This window comes from Coenobita brevimanus, chromosome 53 (assembly GCF_032717465.1).
Source record: "Coenobita brevimanus isolate Jiangsu-jjx chromosome 53, ASM3271746v2, whole genome shotgun sequence".
Classification (NCBI taxonomy): Eukaryota; Metazoa; Arthropoda; class Malacostraca; order Decapoda; family Coenobitidae; genus Coenobita; species Coenobita brevimanus.
Window position 1 is genome coordinate 4,528,614 of NC_137006.1, and position 19,743 is coordinate 4,548,356.

General features: G+C 45.4%; 1 protein-coding gene across 1 annotated transcript in view; it reads left to right on the top strand.

Annotated features, from left to right (window-relative positions):
• Positions 1–19,743, top strand: part of gpp (DOT1 like histone lysine methyltransferase grappa) — a 126,998-nt gene that overhangs the window by 81,657 nt on the left and 25,598 nt on the right. The window contains exons 10-18 of the mRNA XM_080273090.1: positions 2,427–2,885; positions 3,573–3,711; positions 3,893–4,140; positions 9,008–9,157; positions 9,827–9,976; positions 10,817–11,981; positions 12,063–12,604; positions 13,180–13,316; positions 13,410–13,600. Of these exons, the coding sequence (XP_080129216.1) occupies positions 2,427–2,885; positions 3,573–3,711; positions 3,893–4,140; positions 9,008–9,157; positions 9,827–9,976; positions 10,817–11,981; positions 12,063–12,604; positions 13,180–13,316; positions 13,410–13,600 (3,181 nt within the window). The remainder of the gene's footprint in view (positions 1–2,426; positions 2,886–3,572; positions 3,712–3,892; positions 4,141–9,007; positions 9,158–9,826; positions 9,977–10,816; positions 11,982–12,062; positions 12,605–13,179; positions 13,317–13,409; positions 13,601–19,743) is intronic.

The following is a 19,743-nucleotide window of genomic DNA, read 5'->3' on the forward strand; positions in this document are numbered from 1 at the left end:
TTGTGGCCACATTTTTGTGAGTTTAAGAGGCTGCCTAGCACTTCTTCCTTAATGTTTTACTTGCCACAAGAAGTCTTTCCAAAGCTGAATATAATCGTTTGGTGCTGACGAGGAGCCTACACATGGTGGCACTGTGCACTCCAAGTTTAGCAGCTGCAGTGTCCTTCCAGGAGCCAGACCTCCGTATGTTTCCCTGCTCCTTACTGTAGGGAAGACTGGTGAGGCCACAAAGGGATGCCAGATCCCTTCACAATGTGTGTATTGCACTGAACCTGTAGGACACCCTACAAGAGCAGCTGCTTAGTGTGGTCAGTGGGTCTGCTCAGCCAGACAGACTGGGGTTAAGCAGCAGCAACAGGAAAATTTCCTAATACCTTGCATGTTATTGATATGATAACATGTGAATTATATAGAAGAAAATAATGCCATGCCATATGGAGAAAAAAAATAGTTCTTTCACATAATTTGACCCAGATTTTTTAGTTTTTATAGCTTGTGGCATGTAATTCACAATGCCATGACCTTACATCCATTCTATAGCACTACTTTGTGACTAGCATTATGTTCTAATTTTAATCTATAGTGACACCTCAGCATTCAAAATGGAGGGATTGCAATTTTAGGTTATGTTAGAGTAAAAAGGGTATAGTAAGGAGAGGTGCTTTGGAAGGTTAATAGACCCATAAAAATGTGGACTTGTGTGGTGTGTGTCCGTTGGTGTAAATTGTGTTGTGTAAATGTTTAGAGCAGTGTAGCCAGTTTGTTTTTACCTGGTGGAGATATGTAACGCCCTTTTAACTCAGTTATTGATCCAGTGTAGTAAGATTGGAGGATTGATTTGACTAGTAACCAAGGAGCCTCATACTTATGTCATAGCTAAGGCCTTTTTTAATTGTATGCAGTCAGATGGTATTTAGGTTGGTGTAACACCATTTAAGCTCAGTTAATGGTCCATTGTAGTCTGATTGGAGGGTTGATTTGACTAGTAACCAGGGAGACTCATTTCTGCATCAACTAAAGTTCTTTGAATTTTATGCAGTCATGTTGGTATTCAGGTTGTGTGGTCCAGTTCCTTCAGATGAAAGCAAACCAACTATGTATCTTATTTACAAATTTCTGGCAGCAGAATACAGAATATGAAAATTCTCAAGAAGAATAAGGCTAAAGTATCAAATACTGGATTATGGGAGGGTAAAGAAGCGTTGTGGTGTTGATTTACATGTGATTGAAAGTGTTGAATGGTTTGGCCATGTGAAGAGGGTGGAGAATGAGAGACTGACTAGAAGAGTGTATATGAGTGAGGTGGAGGGAGAGAGGAGGAGGGGGAGACCAGAGATGAGATGGAGGGATGGGGTGGAGAGATATATGAGGGAGGGGTGTGTGAGTTGGAGGGAGGGCAGCCAAATGGCAGAGCAGCGTGAAAGCAGTTTGTGTCTTCCCCTCATGGGACCAAGGTGTCTGGCAGTAGATAGGTAGAGCAGAGTAGCAAGAGTATGGAAGAAAAGAGTTGAACAATACTGTGATGGAAGAGTAGGAAGAGGAAGAGGCATGTTAGAGAGAGAGAGAGAGAGAGAGAGAGAGAGAGAGAGAGGCAAGGAGTCTGGCAATAGATAGATAGAATAGATTGACAAGAATATGGAAGAAGAGAGTGGAGCAATACTTTGATGAAAGAGTAGGAAGAGGAAGAGGCATGTTTGAGAGAGAGAGAGAGAGAGAGAGGTGTTTAAGGATAAGGTAGCCTGGACGTGCTTCTGTCATGGCCGCCCTCTGTCGGAGGGTTACCAAGAGGGAGCAAGGTGTTGAAAAGGATGATGATGATGACACTGATGATTATGATGACGATGTTGATGATGACAAGAATGACAGCCTTGTTGACGATGATGATTATGACAGTGGTGAGGACATTGATGATGATAATGATGATGATGATAATGAAAAAGAAAAAGAGTATTGTTTTTGTTATCGTGGCCCTATGTTCATCTGAAACATTAACCTGGTGGATTGCAGGCTTGGGTTGCCCTTCTGCAGTGCACCATCCTCCTTTCAGGGGATAGGGAAGTGGGTGAAGGATGTTTGTATAACCAGTCAGTTAAGCCGGCCAGTTACATCAATGCCACCATGTATATTGTACAGTGATTCTGTGAGGGTGTTTTTTTGTTGTTGTACTTTTATTGTATTTATTTTTATTTTTATTCTGGTGTGTGGTTTAGTGTTAAGTGAGCCAGTTCCAGAAATATCACAACTAACAGACACTTCTCTCCCTCTTGTTTTTTTTTTCTTACCTCCTCCTCCTCTCCTCTCCTCTCCTCTCCTCTCCCTCTCCCTCTCTCACCACTTTTTTCTTTCTCCTGTGTTGTCTTTTCTCCCTTTCTTTCAATCCTCCTCTCTCCACTCCCTCTGCCCTCACCTGCCTGCCTTCGTCATAGGATGAAGATGGCACAGTGGCGGTTGTTGGCCGTCGTGGTGGTCGCCGTGACGCCCACAACAACAAAAACACCACCAATTCCTCTGAGACGTCCTCCAACCACTCCTCCTCCACCGAACACAACCGGGAGCTGGTGGAGGACCCAGTCATTGGCCCCACCACCCGGCGGGCCTGGAACGACTGGTGTTCCACCGTGCACTCCTCCAACAACCACTCGTCATCGTCCTCCACAAAGACCACTCCCAAGAACTCCTGCCGCTCCTCCGCCGACGAGAATGACGAGAATGTCAACGTCAACGCACGGTCCAGCCTCAAATCCAGCCACCTCCAGCGTGTCCGCAGCGGGTCGGATCTGGGCTCGGGTCACAGGGTTCGACACCTGGGGTCGCGACGCAGCACCCAGAGGCGCGCCGCTGCTGCCAAACCCGCCATTGTAGATGACCCAGACCCACCAGCTGCTGTGAGTCTGTCTGTCCATCTGTCTGTCTGTGTCCAACTGTCCCTCACTATTTGTCTCTCTCTCTCTTTCTCTTCTTCATTGTCCATCTGTCTATCATTGTCTGCCTCACTGTCTGTCAGTTTCTGTCTGCACTGTCTGTTCATCTGTCTTGCTGTCTGTCTCATGTCTTCTTCTTCGTCTTTGTGTCTGTCTGTCTCTTTCTCTTTGTTTTTCACTGTCTGTTTGTTTGTCAGTCTGCCTCACTGTTTTATGTCTCTCTGACTCTCTGTCCATCTGTCTGTCTCTTTGTCTGCCTCACTGTCTTGTGTCTGTCTGTCTGTTTTCACTGTCTGTCTGTGTATAGTGTACTGTATGGTATTGCACTGTCTTTGTACTACAATTCCCTGCCCCAGGTGTTACCACAGGTACTGTACTTATTTTGCCCACCAGCCCAAAAAGGCTGGACCTGAGCTGAGCTGCTGGCAGCAGGATTTGAAACTGGTGCTGCCATATTGACACTGATGATGATGGTGAGAATGATGATGTGGTGCTGATGAGAGTGTTAATGATGGTTAAAAGTAGTCATGGCGATGATGGTGGTGATAATGGTTGTTGATAGTAGTAATAAAAGTAATAGTAGTGATGGTGATGATTATTTTGCCTGAGTTCTGTAAGGAGCATAACTTACTTTCCTTTATCCTTGTGCAGCCAAGACCATCGCGTCGTTCGGCACTGAGTAGCAGTAGACGTGGTGGAAAGCGACACAACCGACACAACAAGAAGCCCATTAAGATCAACGGATTGGACCTTCTGCACACACAGACCCTGCTGAGTACTACCTCTGATGGTGAGTGTGCCGGGGGGGAGAGAAATAGAGAGAGAGAGATTGGGATAGGATGATGATGATGATGATAGCAGAATAAAGCTGATAATGGTGGTAGGAGCATGGATAATGATAGTTGAGAGATGTAAGGTAATATGAATAATGATAGAGAGAGACTGTAATCCTCGTTATCATCTTTTTCCAGGCAAAGGTGTGCCCACATACAAAGACCCTGCTCCAGGCTGTGTGGACCAAAAACTCTCACTGTTCACTGCCTCTTCCTGTGTTGGTGGGGTGCTGCGGCATGAGGAGCTGCCCATCCCGCCCTCTAACACTCCATACGCCCTGGAGGTGCTGCTCGATGTGTTCCGCCAGCAGTTCCTCAACCTCCTCGACTCATTCAAGAATCCCGAGTACCGTGATTATGTCAACAGGGAGATTGATGCTGAGAAGGTGGGTTTTGAGACAGGAAGAGAGAAGAAGCGAGAGGGAGAGAAGGGGGAGGTGATAAAGAAGGATAGAGAGAGAGGGGAAAGAATTGGAGGAAAAAGGATAGAGAAAGGGAGGGGAAATGTAAAGAGAGGAAGGAAAATGAATAGAGAGAGAGGAAAAAGGATAGAGAGAGGGAGGGAAAGAGAGAGAGAGACCTCTTCCAGCAGCAGTTTTGAAGCCTCCTATACTCCTTCACAATGCCAGAGTACCATGATTATGTCAGGACGGAGATTAATGCCAAGAAGATGGGTTAGAACCGGTGTTTGGTGGTTTGTAGGTTAGACACTCAGACTGGGTGGAGCCTGTGTGGGTTCCCTGTGAGGGGTGGTTAGTGTTTATTGCATGCATACTGCCACTTGGCCCAATGAGGTCAGTCACCATTGCATTAAATATCGGGACATTAGTTTAGCCTCGGGGCCCCTGTGCTCCTGTTTATGTGGGGCATGGGGAGTATTTGATTGATGAGGAGAAGGATGATTTGTCAGTGGTGACGATGATGATTTATTGGTTTAATTGTGGTGGTGATGATTTATTGGTTTAATTGTGGTAATGATGATGAGGATTTATTGGTTTAACTGGTGATGATGATGGTAAGGAGGATTTATTGGTTTAACTGTGGTGATGATGGCGATGATGTATTAGTTTAACTGTGGCTGTGATGTGTCAGCTTTGTATAGTAGAAAGACAAATACAGTAACTCCTCATTTTTTGCTGTTTGGATGTTCCGCCAAAATTGCGCGAAACGTGAAACATCGAAGTGTGAAGTTAAGAATCAATGGAAAAAACTGAGGAGCAGTCCGGTGGGACACATACCTACCCTATCAGAAAGCACTTTAACACCAACAGAAAGTACTATAACACAAAACAAGCCCTACCCAAAATTAAATGAAGAGTGTTTACTAGTGCTAAAACATCATAACACAATAAACGTGTACCTGAAAAGACATTAAAACTGTTATAAAGAGCTGCAACACCAAAAATCCTTACCAAAAACAAAGTGAAGACTGGCTTGAGTGGCAAGTGAAAGTGTGTTGAGGGTGGATTGGCTGGTTCCCATGCTGAGCATTTGTCAGGAGATCACTGCTCTCCAAATACATAATGATCTTGTCCCTTAGTATCTTCTCGAATATCTTTATCATGTGGGAAGTGAGGGTCTCAGGTCTGTAGTTTCTTGCGTGACTCCCGATGTCACTAACCAAGAAAAAACTGCCACTTTTCACCAGATTTTTAAATTTTCGACATCAGAGTCTGTCCATTAAACCACAGTCATTTTATGAGTCCTCTTTGTCACTAAAAGGAAGGGAGAAATTACAACAACATTATTTTACTCACTGCTACAAGGAAGAGAGGCTGTAATAATAGTCAAATAGAATAAAAAATTGGTGGGCTGAGTCTACCATCTCGGTCGTGGGACGGTTATTATTTTTTCCTTCCTTAACCCGCCGCATGCCAGTGCCGTTTTAAAACAGTCTGACATAATTCCATAGCCAGTGCCAGTGCCGTTTTAAAACGGTAAAAAAAAAAAAAATTACCAAGACCACATTTTTCAAGATTCGCAGGTAAAAATTGGCAGGCATGTATGGTAACTGTTCCTCTACCATCCCCCAGGCTGTCAAGGCCATACACTCACTCGCTTCCCCCCTCACACTCGCTATGCCTCACCCTGCCTGTGTGTCTCACCCAGTGCTGTACATAGTGAAGGTTGTAAGTGTAAGGACTATATTGTGAAGTCAAGTTGTAAATACCTTCTTGTAAGTGCCAGGACTGTACATAATGAAGTCAGGTTGTACCTATCTTGAAGTAAGTGTAAGATAATGCATTCACAGTGAGAAAGACGTGCAAATTGTGATAGATGCTGAAGTATTAGGTAATCAGAAAAGTGTACTGAACATTGCTGTACCTTCCCAGCATAAATACCTGAGTATGCTCTACATAGAAAACGGCTTTCTTACGTGAGAGAGCAGATATACCTGAATACGAGTATGCAGGACTCAACAAAACCCATTTCCAAGCTTCGGTGAGCATTTTAATGGTGAAATTTGTTGTTTTCACATCAAAATCTATCATTTTAGCTAATAAAAAAAGGTCAAAAATTGGCTGGCACAGAGGTGACCAATAGGGCTAAAAATAGCTGGCACACGGTGGGTTAAATATCGATAAGCTTTATTTTACATCCATTTCATGTATTTGTCTATCAAAACAAACATAAATAGTGTTATGAGAAACATGTAACGATTCCTCGTTAAGAAATAATATCATAACAAGGCTGAAGATCGTACATACGGTACGTTACGATCGTAAACAATAACAAAATGACGTGTGTCTACTGCCCCGCTGGACCTGCTGTGTATTCACAACACGGCTGAAGATCATTTGTTACTATCGTAAACAGTAACAAACACGTGTGTCTACTGCCTTGCCGGACCTGCTGTTTAAAGATCATGGAAAACTGTTGCATAGAAAAATGGATAGAGCCTAGACTGAGCGTCGGTACGCATCATCTGCTGAGTTTGGGCTGCCGGCTGGGAGCAGCGAAATGTAGGGAAACTAGCAAAATGTGAGATAACTCAGAAACTTTTCTTGCGCGAAACACGAGGCGTTGAAGTAAAATGCGTTGAAAAATGAGGAGTTACTGTATTACCTTTTTAGGAATTCGATGGTTGGCTACCATGGACCCCTGGGAGATACCACCATTAGGGTGAAGTGTGGCTACAGGCTTGGTAACCAGGCATATAATTTTCATCTTCAGGCACAAAATAGCCACAAGTTATAAAGTCAGACTTCCGGCCAAGACTCACTTTGTTACAAATCTTATTACACATCATCTATCTATCTATCTATATACCTAGGCTGCTTCCCCCAAGGAAAGGGAGGTAGCCGAGACAGGACGACTCACTCTCCATTTACTCATCCATTCAAACACATTCATTCGCATCTTAGCCCCAAAGGGGAGAACGGACAGATCCTCACCGCATCACACCGCACAAAGGTCAACTGCGCAATGCAAGCAGTGACATCCACAGCAGGGCCCGACAGCTGAACTGGTTTACCCCCGCCACATCATAACAGACCCATCCCCTTACCCGCACCTGACCTGACTAGCTGATCAGACCAAATGCGGGAGAATATCCCCTCAGGGCTGCGTCATCACTTATTCATTCACAATTTCTCTCCATTTATTTCTGTCACGCACAGCCACTCTTCCTTGCTCAACGGACATCCCTCTCGCATCCAGCGCTCTCTTCACACTGTCCATCCATCCTATTCGTGGTCTTCCTCTCAGTCTTACACCTCTCACATCAGATCTAGTTATCTTTTTCACCAATCGCTCATTATCCATTCTCTCCATATGCCCAAACCATTGCAACACCCTCTGCTCAACTCTACCAGCCATCTCCCGAACAACTCCAGTTCTCCTTCGCACTTCATCATTTCGCACTCGATCCATACGCGTCACTCACACATACCTCCTCAGACATCTCATCTCCATTACATTCAAACTTTTCCTCTCTGCTACACCCATATTCCATGTTTCAGCCCCATATAACGCAGTCGGTACCACAACACCCTCATACAGCCTTCTCTTTACATCCATTCTAAGCGAACGACATTTAAACACTTTTTTCATTCCTCCCAGCACCTTTCCTACTTCATTTATTCTAAACTTCACTTCTGCATCTATTCTTCCATCCACAGCAACATGTGACCCTAGATATTTAAAACAATCTACCTCCTCAAGCATCTCACCATTCAAAACTATATTCATCCCCCTACCATCTATCAACCTCGTACACTTCATCACTTTACTCTTATTCTCATTTACTTTCAATTTCCTCCTTTCACACACCCTTCCAAACTCCTCTACCAACTGTCTCAATCTCTCCTCTGAATCAGTCACCAGTGCAGTATCATCTGCAAACAGCAGCTGCTTCAGATTCCACTCTCCTCCATCAACATTTACCAGACTCAGACCACCTAAAACTCTTGCATTCACCTCCCTTACAACACCATCCATGTAAATATTAAACAACCAAGGCGACATCACACATCCCTGTCGCAGCCCCACTCTCACGGGAAACCAATCACTCACAGAATTTCCCACTCTTACACACGCTCCACTATTTACATAAAAACTTTTCACCCCTTTTAGCAACCTACCATCAAGTCCATACAATCTTAAAACAGTCCACAAAGCCTCCCTATCAATTCTATCATACGCTTTCTCTAAATCCATAAATGCCCAAAACACATCCTTGCCTTTCGCTAAATACTTTTCACACACTTGTCTCACAGCAAACACCTGATCAACGCATCCCCTTCCTCTCCTGAAGCCACACTGCTCATCACTAATCACTCCCTCTGTACCCTCTCTAACTCTCATAATTAACACTCTACCATACACTTTACCTACAACACTCAACAGACTTATACCCCTAAAGCTAGTACATTCATACACATCATAGATCCCTTTTTTGTTTCCCAACAGCTTCCACCAACTGTTGGGAAGTAATTAGCAGGTTTTGGCATTTGATTAAGCTTCCAGTTCATAGAAAATATCACCTGTGCCATGGCCAACCCTGGTATGGTGATGCCCTAAGAGGAAGCAGCATGGCAGCACTAGATTAGATTTGAAACAGTCACTTAAAATTAGACCCATCTAACTTCTGCACCACAAGTGAAAAATAAGTCACTTAAATCCAGAGTGGCCCAGCTACAGTGTCAAATTAAGGTGCTCCTTGTTGGTTTGGCAAATTTAGGTTCCAGCAGGAGAAGGTGGCTAGTCATCTACCCGTAACTGTATTGAACCAGCTTAATTTACCCCTCACAGGAGAAGAACAAGTCACTGAAATCCCGAGCGGCGCAGCTGGAACGTCAGATTAAGGTGCTGATTGATGACTCGGTGGCTTTGCTGAGGTCCAGGATTTCTGAACTAGGCATGACGGCGGCAAATCCTGAAGACCTGCTGAATCGCGCCAAGGTAAGAGAGAGAGAAAGAGGGGGAGAGAGAGAGAGAGAGAGAGAGAGAGAGAGAGAGAGAGAGAGGGAGGGAGAAAAAGAGAGAGGGAGAGAAGTTGAGGATGAAAGAAAGAGTAAGGGAGGGAGGGAGAGAGACTAATTGAAGGTAAAGGGGAGAGAGAGAGAGAGAGAGAGACTAATTGAGGGTAAAGGAAAGAATTAGAGGGGGAGGGAGAGACTAATTGAGAGAGAGAGAGAGACTAACTGATTGTAAATGAGAGAGTTAGGTAGGGAGGGAGAGAAGGGCTTTAAATTAAGGGTGAAAGAGAGAGTGGGAAGAGTGAGTTGGATGGAGGAAGGAGAGAGTGGGCAGACATATGAGTGAAGATGAATGAGATAGTGATTTAGAAATACATAAGAAAAGCTGCAGTATCCATCACAGGAGTTTGTATGACACCACAAGGAGCTGTACAGTAGCTCAGAATGGTGTTGCCAAAATATCAGGTGATTTTGGCAGAGAGGGCAAGGGTGGAGAGTATATTGGAGATAGAAGAATAAGGGAAAAGGAAGGAGAAAGTGAGAGATGGAAAGATTGTCTAGAGGAGGATATAAAGACTTTAAGGGACATAGAGTAAGTGAGAGACAGAAATATAGTCTAGAATATCTTTACAACTCGCAAATCTGTGCTCAGGAGATCGTATGGCGCCACAAGGAGCTACAGGCCAACGTATCATCACTACAGCAACAAGTGACTTCGGCAGAGGAGGAACAGGAGCGATTGGTGCGTCTGCGGCAACACGACATCCTCAACAAATACCGACGTAATGGACTCGTCAATGGGGTGAGTTGGTGTGAAGTGCTCCTGGAAACCCTCACTGTGGTTGGCATGGTGGAGAGCAGAGGTGCCTTCATGTGGTGGCATCAATAGAACAGGGCAGCTCTGGTGATGAGAGACTGATGAGGAGAGTGTATGAGAGTAAGTTGGAGGCGGAGAGAATGAGAGGGAGGCCAAGGATGAGATGGAGGGATGGAGTGGAGAGGTATATGAGAGAGGGGGTGTGAACTGGGAGCAGGGCAGTGAAATGGCTGGGGACAGGGCGACGTGGAGGCGATTTGTTTATGACCACCCCCTGTGGGATTTAGGCGTCTGGCAATAGATAGATAGATATATAGATAGAGCTCTTATGGTGATGGTAGTGGTGATTATGATGATGATGATGATGATAGTTCTCCTTTTTTGCTTTTCTACACCCTGCCTCACCCCATCCTTAGAAGAGAAAAGAGGTCAGGGTAATTGTGATGATGATGATGATAATGATGATGATGACTGGTGTGTTTAATATTGATGATGATGTTGATGACAGTGATGTGATTAATGTTGATGATGATGATAACAGTGGAAATGACATGTTTAATGTTGATGATGATGGTGATAATGTTAATAATAATCATGTGAGATAAATGATTATAATGTTAATAATAATAATAATAATGATTGGATAGCTGTTGAGGTTCTCCTTTTTGAGCTTTGTTTTTCTTGATTTTTGTTGATGATGATGATGATGTCAACAATGATGATGGTTATACTGATGATGGTTTTATATTGGTTGATAGCTTTTGTTTTTTCTCGGTTTCTCTTTCCTTGTTTTGATGGTGGTGGTGGTGGTGTATGTTTTCACAGAGTGTGGAGGGTTCACAGTTGACCCAGGAGTTCATCCTCCGTGAGATCTCCCAGACCCTGACCCAGCGCAAGAAGCTGCACTCACAGGTGTCTCGACTGGAGAGTGAGGTGACCAGCCTTGAGACTGAGGGGGCTCGTGGGGCACCTCCGGCGGTACCGGGTACTGGGGCAGCTGGGGCGCGAGGCCAGGAGAAGAGCCCTGGTCGTCACCACCCCGTCCCAGGGAAGACCCGACACAGATCCCGCAACCAGGAGTGGCCGAGCATCCCGGACGTTGGCAAGATTGAGGAGAAGAACCCGGAGATCCTGGCACAGAAGATCTTGGAGACCGGCAGGCAAATTGAGGCAGGGCGTATCCCTGCCCTGCCCACCGGCACAGAGGTGCGGGTGCAGGACACCCAGGGGGCCGGGGCGGGGCGGGGTGGGGTTATGATGGAGGTGCCGCGACCCCACAACCCACCCCCAGCTCCGGCCCCGGCCCCACCTGTGCTGCAGGACATTGGTGCTGGGGCAGGCACGGGGCCTGGGGGTCGGGTGGTGGTGCTTACGCAACGCTACACCGCCCCAGCTGCTGCCCCGGCTGTTGCCCCAACTCTGCCCAAAGTCGAGCCTCCACCCCAACCTCCAGATGCCAAGGCAGCCCCGGGACGGGTAGGGTCGGGGTCGGACAAGGCTCCAGTGCCACGCACATTCTCACTGGTGCGTGCACAACAGCCGCCACGTGTGAACGACTTCGAGGACCGACTCAAACTGATCATCACCAACGTGCTCAACGAGGATAAACCCCCGGCCCTGGCAGCCCCACCCCGACCCACACCTGCTGCCCCAACCATCCCTTCGTACACTGCCCCCAGCTTGCCCCTGAGGCCGGAGATGCCCCGGCGAGACAGGCGAGGGGAGGTGCGAGGTTTGGTGACTGGGGCGGGGCCAGGGGCGGGACAGGGGGTGGGGGGTCAGCCGGACTACACCCAGGTGTCCCCGGCCAAGCTTGCCCTGCGCCGCCACCTCTCCCAGGAGAAGCTTGCCATGGAGGGTGGGCGGAGCGGGGCCGGGGCGGGGCAGGGTGGGCGCAGTGTGGGTGAGCTGATCAGCGGTGAGGTGGAACGCACGCTGGAGATCTCGCCTCAGTCCATCATCAATGCTGCAGTTGATATGACCATCGCCGCATCCGCCCCACCCCCACCACCGCCACGTCTAACTGCCTCCCCACGTCCCACTGCCTCACCCCGCCCCAACGCCTCTCCCCGCCCCAATGCCTCACCCCGTCCCAGCTCCCGCATCGCCAGGATTGTCGAGGAGTGTTATGGCAAGGGGGTGGGGGCCACCGGGGAGGGTGAGGCAGGGCGGCAGCAATCCCCTGCCATGAGGGTGGTGTACTCCCCTGTGCCTCGTCCTGGCAGCACCGACCCTGCCCAAGCTGTGGAGGGGCTCATGTACCCCCGGGCCAGGTCCCCACGGGGGCCCCCCTATGAGGAGAAGCCTCACATGCCGCCTCCGGTGCCCTCCCCAGGACGAGATGGGCTGGAGGCCCGGCTGGTGTCTATGTACAACAAGTGCCCTGCCCCGGCCCCAGCCCCTGCCTCGGCAGGTGCCACCCCACCACCTACCTCCGCCCAGGATCCCCCCAAGCCCCAGCCTCGCCCCACCCTTCCGGCCCCTCAGCAAGCAGGGTCGGGGTCTGGGACGGGATCTGGGGGTGGGGCGGGGGCAGGGCTGGGGGAGGACGGACCTGTGGAGGGACTGGCTGCAACACTGCATGCAAGGTTTATCACCAGACCACATACCAAGGTTAGTACACACAAGAGAGAGAGAGTGAGTGAGTGAGTTAGAAAACTGGAAATAATGGATCTTTTTGTGAAAGTAGATGGAAGGTATGAATATGAAATGAGGAGTAGAGTATGTGGTTTTTTAACAGACAATTTGGGTTACTGCCAGGAAACCTTCCCATGATGGCTTAGGACAAGTTGAGAAGGGACAGCATGTAGGGAAGAGATGGGGTGTATGTGAAACAGTTGTGTGCATATGTGTGTGTGTGTGTGTGTATGTGTGTCATTTTACATTCAGGTAACAGTAATCAGTTTATTTTGAAATGACAGAGATCCCTAACCCTTTTCAGTAAATCACTTTCAAAAATGGGAAAGAATTCACAGAGACTCATAGCTAATGGCTGTTGAATAATCCAGCAGCCACCACTTGTTATCCAGCTGGTGAGAATTGCCCTGTTCTGTCAGATGAAGCAAACCAGATGAGCAGATGGGAGGTTAGGAAAAGTGTGCAACAGTTCCAAGGAAGTCAAGAAGTCTCTGCCTGACAGTCCTGTGATCCCCACTGTATGATATGGTAACAGTGCCCTATATCCACAGGTAAAGGAGGAACCGGGAGAGGTGCGGGTGGTTGAGGAGGACCGGTTGAGGCGTAAGCTTCGGTCTCCCCCACCTGTCACAGTGGTTATCCCACCCAAAAAACAGCATTATGCCGACACCACACCCACCCCACCCACATCACAGCTGCCCCCACCCCCTCCCCCACCCATCACACTGACCATGTCCTCCATCCCCTCCTCAACCTCTGCCCCTACCTCCACCACCACCACAACCCCCACAGTCATGACCCCACCGCCGCCCCTCCCACCCACATCTGAGCCCCATCTACCATCATCGACACCTCAACCCGCACTGGCATCATCATCAGCGCCCCAGGCAGCGTCAACAAAGCCGTCAATCATCGTCAGTCAACCCACAACGTCCCATCTTAAAACCGAACCTGTCGATAAGAAACCTGAAGGTAGGTGCACATTTTTTCTTCCTCTCGTCTCCCTTAAAGAATAATCTTCATTCCCCTTAACCCACTGAGCCCGGGGATGTCTCGTTCATTTTATTCTTGCCATCTTCGACGATTTTACTTGGCTTAGGACAGACTTATCTAACTGACAGGGTTAGATATAGCATTAATAAAACCCTTTCTGTACGAGAGGCCATTCCCAAGTTGAATAAAATTGGTTGATAGGTGCAAGAATAAACTATGTTCGCTTTAACTATACAGTACTCTCCTTACTCCAGTTGGGCCCAGATTTCCGTCCTGCTGCTGCTTACTGCATATAGCACAGTGGCTGAAAAGGGCAATGTTACATCTCTAGATCCTTTCCATAACCCTTCTTTGTGCTCGTCATAGTCAAGTGTTAGTCTGTTGTTATAACTCAGCATTCAAGATGGAGAGATGACAGTTTGAGGCCCGGTAGTGTAAAATGAGTATAGGCATAGAATTGGTACCTTTCCATCATGACTGTTGAGTTGTAACAAAAGATTAATAGTAAAACATGGTGCTAGTCACAGAGAAGTGCTATGGAGAGCACGATGAGCCTTAGCACAGTCTTATTCTGTTATTGAGCTATGAGAAACAAGCCGCAAAGGAAAGAAACGCTCTGCCTAGTTAAAATGAACAGACTATACAGTCGAAAGGACATCATCCGGACTCAAGGGGGTTAAAAAGAGAAGTAATCCGATCTTATAGAGTTTACCTGATCATTTATATATACTTCATTTTGCCTTGGCCTTACTGTTGCCCCTTTTGTTGTTGTTTTGATGTCTTTTGATGTAATATATTTCCTTTGAGACCATACGTTCTCTGCCTTGTTTTTTGCCAGTTTTTTCATATATAATATTCTCTATAGAGTAAAAAGCCTGATCACACCAGTTCTTTGCTTGAATAGATCGTTTAACTTTCTTTATTAGTGTTTTTTATTTTTTAAATTTTTGTTTTTGTATCTTTCTCCCTCAGTCTATCCAGTATATATTATCCATTTTCACTCAGTCCCTCCCTCTTCTTCCTCTCTCTTCCGCCTTGACTCAGCCTATTGTATGAGCCATGACAAGGGGCCATTTTATCGGCTTAGAAATATCGCTGGCACTTCTTCCTTACTAGTATAATTCTGCAGAGGGCTTGGTAATACTCCCTGTGTGTTATTTACTCTGTATGAGGCTTTGTGACACCTCTTCTTTAGTGATTTGTTTTGCATATCACTCCTTAGCATTGTCTTCTATGTTGTTTTTTTCATGTTAACAGTGACGTAGTTTGCATCAGTAACATACAAGAAAATGTGGAGGTGAAATAATCAGTAAATCGCCAAGGAATTGGTGTTAAGAAATACCGGTATTGAAATAACTAAATAACCTGCCCTTAGAAGAAGATGCTAACCTCCTCCATTCTGTGATAGTATTTTCCTTGTATTCTTTGTATCCCTTGGCAGTTTAATTCAGCTTTGGAGAGGCATTTTGAATTTGGGGGTTAGATACAGCTGTCTGTAACCTCTTCATTACAAAATGTCTCCGTGAAGCGGGTTGAAGTGGTGTGGGAGGGGAACGAGAATACATTGCTAACACACATCATGGAATTGAAGGGGTTAAGCTTTGATGTGCATAATAAATCACTAAGGGAGAGGTGTTAGGGAGACTTCTAAACTCATGAGAATATGGCTGAAGGACTTTTTTGACTTCAGATGGCAGCCATCTGATGTAAGCCACTTGCTGGATGTTTAAGTGTTTACAAGAGACAGGCAGAAGTTGCTGATATTTAAATGTTTATGAAATACAGGTAGTACTTCTGATATGTAAATGTTTATGAGATACTGATATTCTGCTTCAGAGGTAGTTTGATGTACTGTAAAATGGATATAGCAGCCAGACTGACTGTTTGCTTGAATGACAGGCCTGAGGGGTTAGGACTGCGAATGAAGAGTTGAGAGGAAGGATGGGACTGGCATGTATTAGTGTTGTGATGAGATGGGATAGATTGAGATGGTGTGGGCATATGGAGAGGATAGAGGATGACAGCTGGGTTCAGAGGGTGAGAGGTGTGAACATTGAGGGTAGGATTACAAGAAGCACACTGTAGAAGACCTGGGATGAGGGCATAGAGTGTGACCTCAGGGTTAAGGAGCTGAATAGGGAGGCTGCTAGAGATTGAGCAGCATGGAAAGCTGCCATTAGGCGACCCTGGTTGACACAAGCAGGTACTTGGAACAACCATAAACGAAATGAAAAGAGAAGTAAGCAAAACCCATAAAAGATGATGCTGATACACCTGCGGATACTCTAACACACAGTATCTTCTCCCATGTTTACTTAAGCTTGAAAAACAGCAGACAGTATTCGTGGGTCTTGAGATAAAATAAGGAAAAGTCTGTAGAAAGACAAAGAAATGCTTAGAGAAAGGCAGAGTTATTTTTATATGTAATTGTGAGAGATTAGGTATAGTTTAAGCCAGGAAACCATGTACAGTGCTGGGTGGTAACCATATAACCAACCCATATGTGTTCCCTACATGTTAGCAAGTAGGTTGGTGGAGGGCTAATGCCCCTCTCCGTAAAACAACTAAGTCTAAGGAAAACTTCCACTCCTTATGGGATTATGGTGTCTGCATTAAGGTAGATGGATAGGTATAGTTAAGATTTGTGCAGTGTGAATGTACCCTGAAATTAATAAGGATATGACCTATTCTGTATATGTGCTCAGTGTAAATATTCAAACATCCAGCATGAGGCAATGAGGATACCTTAACACCACATTTTTAGCAATTTATTCTGTGCATTGCATCTCAGTATTCTCCCATATGATACCAATACAAAACACTGTATGTTGATATTAAAACAGTATAACAAGCAGGAGAAATGTATAGTTGTAATATGCAAAATAAATAGATAAAAAGCACACAGGAGATTGTTAAGGTATGATATGCAAAATAAATCAGTAAATAGCACACGGGAGAATGTTTAGGTGAGATATCCAATTCACCAAGGAAGAGATGCCAAGAATCCTCGTACGTCACCTGGAATACAGTCCTGGGTGCCGTCAAAATGTCCACTTTGCTGTGTCGCTCATACTCTGCTCAGACCCGGCTCTCCCTGTACTGTAGTGCCCTCATTTGCACCTGCACCCACACTCAAGCACGTGTTCTCTGCCGTCAACCCCCTGGCGTCCTTTTTAGCTGATTCTTGTTCCTGCCAGGTGACTTAATTCAGTTTAGGAAAAGTCTTCTTCCACTAAAAGTGTTTATTAAGGATGTGTCTAACCTCATGAGTCTCAAGCTGAATAAAATTATCAGCAGATGGCAAAAATAAAATGAAGACGATGCCCCAAGGTTGATGATAATTTTCTTTCTTTCTTTCTTTCCCTGAGGGCATAGTTTCATTATGTTTGCCCTTTCTCGAGATGATTTTATGTAGCTTATGATAGGCTTTTTGAACTGGAGGGGTTAGACACAGCCATAGTAAACTGCATCGGTATGAGAGGGCATTTCCATGTTGAATAAAATAGTTCCTTAGCGCCAAGAATAAGCTAAAAGAAAACGTACATCACTGGATTGAAGGGGTAACTGCCGAGAATGACGACACCTCTATATAGCGTTGTTGTAGACGCTTCCCTTTGCTGTACCACTAGGCTCTCCCTCTGCACAACCACCACTGTTGTTGATGTTGTTGTGGCCCTGCCCAGCCCTGCCCTGATTAATATTTTTTTTTGTTCTACCTCACCTCATCAGATTCTCTTTTCATACCTTACCCCATCAGACCATATTCCATCCAATCCTGCCCTGCTCTGATTAATATTATTTTGCCCTATTTTACCCCATCTGAACCTTTATCTTCTTTCCCTACCTTATCTTACTGGACCTTGTTCCACCTGATCCTGCATAGTCCTCACTGAACATACTCACTGTTGTGGCATACTACCTGATTTTATCTTTTTTTTTTTTTCTTTCATCCTTTCCTGCCCTGCCCTACTCTAACCTACCTTACCCTACCCTGTCCAGTACTAACCGACTCTGCCCTGTCCTGCCCTAACCTAACTTAACCTACCCTGACCTAACTTAACCCAACCTGCCCTACCACTTCTCTTCCCATCTTCCTTATCCCATCCTGCTTTGTGCCACTCCACCTTATTTCATTATGTCCCATCCTGTCCTGTCAACCCCACATAACTCTGTCCCTTACATCATCAACCCCATGTATATTTATCAATTCACACATCATTTTTATATTCATTTCATCTTAACTTGGCCCAGATTTTTGTCCATGTACAGCTTATTTCACACAGCTCGATGGTAGAAAGAGACACTGCTGCAGGTCTGTTTCCTATCCATTGTGCTCCTTTGTGACTAGCATCATACTTTGTTGTTAATCTATTGCTACAACTTAGCATTCAAGATGGAGAGATGGCAATTTTGGGCCAAGTAGAATAAAAAGGGTATAGTACTCTCTGATATTACACATCGTTACTCTACTCCTCTCGCTCTCACTTTAATCAATTTTTTGGCTTATGTAACTCACCTTTACTGCATACTCTTGCATTCATTACACACTGATTGTACTTGTTTTACTCAACCGTGGTCCAGAGTTGCCAATTCTCCATCTTGAAGACCGAGTTGTAACAAGAGATTAACACAAGAATAAGATAATCATGAAGAAATGCTATGGAAGGGATGTAGAGTGTTAGTGCTCTTATTCTGCCATGGAACTATGTGAAATAAACTTCAGAAGGATGAATGACTGGGTCAGGAAAAGGTGAAAAAATTATAGATTTTTGCACACACTATGCCAGTCCCTCCCTCCCTCCCACATGTAATCCCTCCTGCTCTCTTACGCTCAGTCCCTCCCCCTCTCCCTCTTACACTCAATCCTTCCCTCACCGTACTCACTCCCTTGCTCCTTCACTCCCTGGCACACCCTTCTCCCTCACCCTTCTTACTTCCTCACCCACTTTTTTCACTCCTCCATTCTCTTCCTCGCTGCACTCCGTCACATTATCCAGCATGCATAGCTCTTTCACTCCCTTCACCTTCAACACTCAACAGCTCTTGCATCACTGTCAAATGCACGCCACGTATACATTATTCCACTGTGATTATACAAGCCATGTATTATACACGCATCAGTTTTTATATAACCAGCCATTGTGATTACACGCATTCATAGTCACGAAAGTTTTGACTGAAGTTTCATGAGCATGGGCAACAAAATCCGATTGTATATGTTGTGACTCGTGCCATCTTCTTCGATATGCCAACTGATTTATTTTATTTATTTATTTTTTTTTAAGAGTATATTGTAGGATTAGTTGTCTTAGCCTGAGGGATGGTGGGTGGAATTGGTTGTTTCATTATACAGTCATCATCATCATCATCACCATCACCATCACCTTCATCACCATCATCATCATCATCACCATCACCTTCATCACCATCATCATCATTATCATTGTCATCCAGATCCAAATTGATGCTCTTTCAGTGCAGTGGGTGGGATCCAAAATTAGGAAGAGGAAAGTGTAGCAGAACAGAAGGTGTTATCATTGTCTGTTGAATTGTTCCATACAACTGTATGCCATAGTTATTTTCTGAACTATTGTGAGGTTTGTATCTGTAGCCAGTGACTCAACTGTCTGTATCAGTGTCAGTTTGAGACAGTTAAGTAAAATTTTCAATCTGCGTGACAAGGAAGGTGAGAGGAAGACTGAGAATGGTTTGGAGGGACAGAGTGGAGAATATATCGAGGGTGATGAAAGTTGGAGAGAGGGCAGCCAGATGGCAGAGAACGGTGAAAAGGGGGCAGTTTGTTTGTGGCCAACCCTTCTGGGAGCAAGGCATCTGGCATTAGAGAAAACTAAAACATGACAGTTCTAGAGTATCAGATAAAGGGAAAATAGTTCCACTAATATCTGATGGGGAGAGGGATGAATGAATGAAGTCTGAAATTGGATATTAGAAATGTTAATACTGAAAGCTAAAAATGTGAAACAGTAAATGGTAGGATACTAAAGAACCAGAACTACATAAGGAAGCAATTGTAATTTTAACATAAACATGTAAATTTAAACATGCAAAAAATATACATAGGAAGTTAGTTGGGATGTTTAAAATGAAGTACCATAATAACA